General features: G+C 45.8%; 1 protein-coding gene across 3 annotated transcripts in view; it reads left to right on the top strand.

Moving 5' to 3' along the window:
- The first annotated feature begins 623 nt into the window (after nt 1-623).
- The window catches only part of RFC1 (replication factor C subunit 1), an 86,711-nt gene continuing 84,179 nt past the window's right edge, over nt 624-3,155 (top strand). The window contains exon 1 of one of the 3 annotated variants that reach the window (XM_035005124.1): nt 624-925. In XM_035005124.1, the coding sequence (XP_034861015.1) occupies nt 923-925 (3 nt within the window). In that variant the 5' untranslated portion in view covers nt 624-922. The remainder of the gene's footprint in view (nt 926-3,155) is intronic. The other 2 variants (XM_035005122.1, XM_035005123.1) reach the window with 2 other exon arrangements.

Below are 3,155 nucleotides of genomic sequence, written 5' to 3' on the forward strand. Positions count from 1 at the left end.
CGCCTGGGTGGCTCAGTCGTTAAGCGTCTGCCTTCGGCTCAGGTTGTGATCCCAGGGTCCTGGGATCGAGCCCCACATCGGGCTCCCTGCTCCGCGGGGAAGCCTGCTTCTCCCCTCCTTCTCCCCCTGCTTGTGTTCCCTCCCTCGCTATGTCTCTCTCTGTCAAATAAATAAATAAAATCTTTAAAAAAAAAAACCAAAACAAAACAGGGTAAGGGCTCTTTGGTGAAACTCTTGTTAAACAATAGATATTTAGGGCGCCTGGGTGGCTCAGATGGTTGGGCGTCTGCCTTCAGCTCGGGTCATGATCCTGGAGTCCCGGGATCGAGTCCCACATCGGTCTCCTTGCTCAGCGGGGAGTCTGCTTCTCCCTCTGCCTCTCTCTCTCTGTCTGTCTGTCTCTTATGAATAAATAAATAAAATCTTAAAAATAGATATTTAAATGTAATATGCGAAAAAAAGATAAATGTAAGATGTGAAACCTACATCTAGAATGTGTATCTCCCCCGCGGGTGGTGGTCAGAACACGTGAAAGCCAGTGCAGGGCAGGGCGCCCCTCCACGCGTGTTACCGCGAAGAACCTGGTTTGCCCGCCTCGGGAGATTAACCTCGGAACCCCCACTTGAGCGCCCCCACCACCATCTCAGGGCGCAAACGTGCGCGCGGGCCACGCTCCCGTGGCTCCTCGCGATGGCAGCGGCCCGAGGGCCCGCGGGGCGTCACCTGGGCCGACGTCGCACCTCCCGCCTCCGGCCCGGGCCGAAGTGAAGCTGCGCGCCTTCTGACGTCATCACCGGGCGCCGCGGCTCCCACCTCCTTCCACTTCGCGGGAGAAGTTGTTGGCGCGAATGGATCCCGAGCCCCGGTAACGGATTCCCCAGCCGACAGGCCTGCCCGCCCGCGCCTTAGTCCGTGGGCTGCGATGGTGAGCCCCTGGGGGAGACTGTGCGGCTCGGGGGCTCGGGAGAGTTTGCAGCCTGGGTGTGGACCGGGCACTTTTGGTATGGAGGGTGGGGGAGGATGGCGGTGCGGGGCTCCGAAGGGGAGCGAAGGCACAGACGGGGCCACAAATCCGGCGCTGGTCGCACGGGTTTCCTTGGACCACGGGGTTTCAGCTCTCCGCGGCAGGCTGCGCGCAGGGCTTTTGGTGCTGCGCCGCAGTTTCACTTTTTTTCGCTCTGGGGGGAAGGGAGGAAGGAAGGGAGTAAAGAAGGTGATTTGGGGGCTTAGAGATAAAGTTGTTTTCCTGTTTGGCGTTGCCCCAAACCTCTGTTTGCGTCCTGTCTAAAGCATTGATTTCAAGCTTTGGTTCAAGGCGGAGAAAAATGTATCAAACTTTCCTTTCTTATGAGTAAGTTGTCTTAGGCCTTCAACTTTCGTCATTAATAGCGCCATGAAAAGCTCATCACATAACCGTTTTGGGACCGAGGGTATAGGGAGGATGCTTTATTTTGTTTAAAGTTCATAGAAGTTAAAGGGATAACAGGGTTTACCAGGAAAAAAAAAAAAAAAACCACAGGAGGTAAAAACAGATGTAATATATTTGACAGCTGTCATCGCTTATCACCTGATGTTAATAATCTTTAAAAAAACCACCTCTGTATGATTCTGCATAAAGCATGTAAATTGAGAGTGAAGTGATTATGCAGCCATCAAAACAGACCTTCATGCTTGTGTGGCAATAGATACAGGTATGTGTTTGAAATATTTATTTAAAGGACAATTTATGATGTTCCATTAAGCCAGAATCTGCTTCATAATCAGACACAATTTTTTTAGCTATTTTTTTTTTTTAGCTTATCTGTCACAATGCCAGCATTCTGCAGGGGAAATTTTTATGCCAAATTGGGAAACCTTGCAGCCCTTTGTGTTTCTTCTCAAAGAAGGATAAAATAATAGCCACCTTGTACCAAATACCAATATGTGAGCTGTTGGTTTTATACACCTTTTCTCATTTAAACCTCACAGCAATCTAGTTTTACAGATGGTAAAGGAGGCTTTTAGAGTTTAAACAGTTTGTCATACAACTAATGAATGGTTGAACTAGAATTCTGACCACTACCTTATACTGCCCTAAAATGATAATTACATTTTGGACTTAAGGCACTATGGTATTGTGGAAAGTTGATGAGGTTTGGAGTATTGAAGGTAAGAGTGAGGTGATGATTTAGTCTTGCTCTGACATTTAGTAGTTATGTGGTGGTGGGTTTTATTTGGTTTAAGTAAATAGCTTAACTTTAACTTTTTTAAGCCTGTGTTTTTCTTAACTGTTAAAAGGGGCGAAATATAGCTGCCTTAAGTGATTGTCTTGAGGATTAAACGGGATAATATAGGTAAAGCTTCTATTGTGGAACCTGGCATGTGGAGGTATTATACTACTATGTGACTACCAGTGATCTAATTTTCTTAGGAAGGACTCTGTGGAATGTTAGATAGTTTAAGGGGCATCAGAGATGCCTCTGATGTCAGTTGTGAAAAATGTCTTGTATAGTCAGCTTTTGATCAGAGACTTTAAATTTTGGTTCTTTTCTATCTTAGTACTCTTGTTTACAATGCAGATGAAAAATAAAGCCCTTCTTGGAAAAGAAGTAGGAGTCAGATGGGTCAATTTTGCTGTTTGTTAAAGGGAAAAGGTTCTATAACATAGATAAGAATTTTTGATTATATTGGTATTTATTTGGTCCTTCTGTCTCTAATACAAAATTTAGCAAAACCCCAGACTAAAATTCTGTTCAGCATAGGTTTTTTTTTTTTTTTAAAGACTTTATTTATTTATTTGACAGAGAGAGAGAGGGAGAGAGAGAGCACAAGCAGGGGGAGCAGCAAAGGCAGAGGGAGAAGCAGGCTCACTGCTGAGCAGGGAGCCTGATGTGGGACTCGATCCCAGGACCCCAGGATCATGACCTGAGCTGAAGGTAGATGCTTAACCAACTGAGTCACCCAGGCCTCCCTGTTCAGCATAGGTTTATTGAACATCTGTGCACAAGTTATATTGTAGTATAGTAGTTCTTTGGGTCAGTTATCTTTGATAATGTGGTAAGTGGTATACAAATTTTCTGCCCACAGAAATGGGCATATCCCCAGCATTTAAGAGGATTTGCATATTTTCTGAAGCCCTTACATAGATGTTAACAACTTTTGCCTTGGGAGCTACA

Source organism: Mirounga leonina, unplaced genomic scaffold (genome assembly GCF_011800145.1).
Source record: "Mirounga leonina isolate KUSES-001 unplaced genomic scaffold, KU_Mleo_1.0 Mir_129, whole genome shotgun sequence".
Lineage (NCBI taxonomy): Eukaryota > Metazoa > Chordata > Mammalia > Carnivora > Phocidae > Mirounga > Mirounga leonina.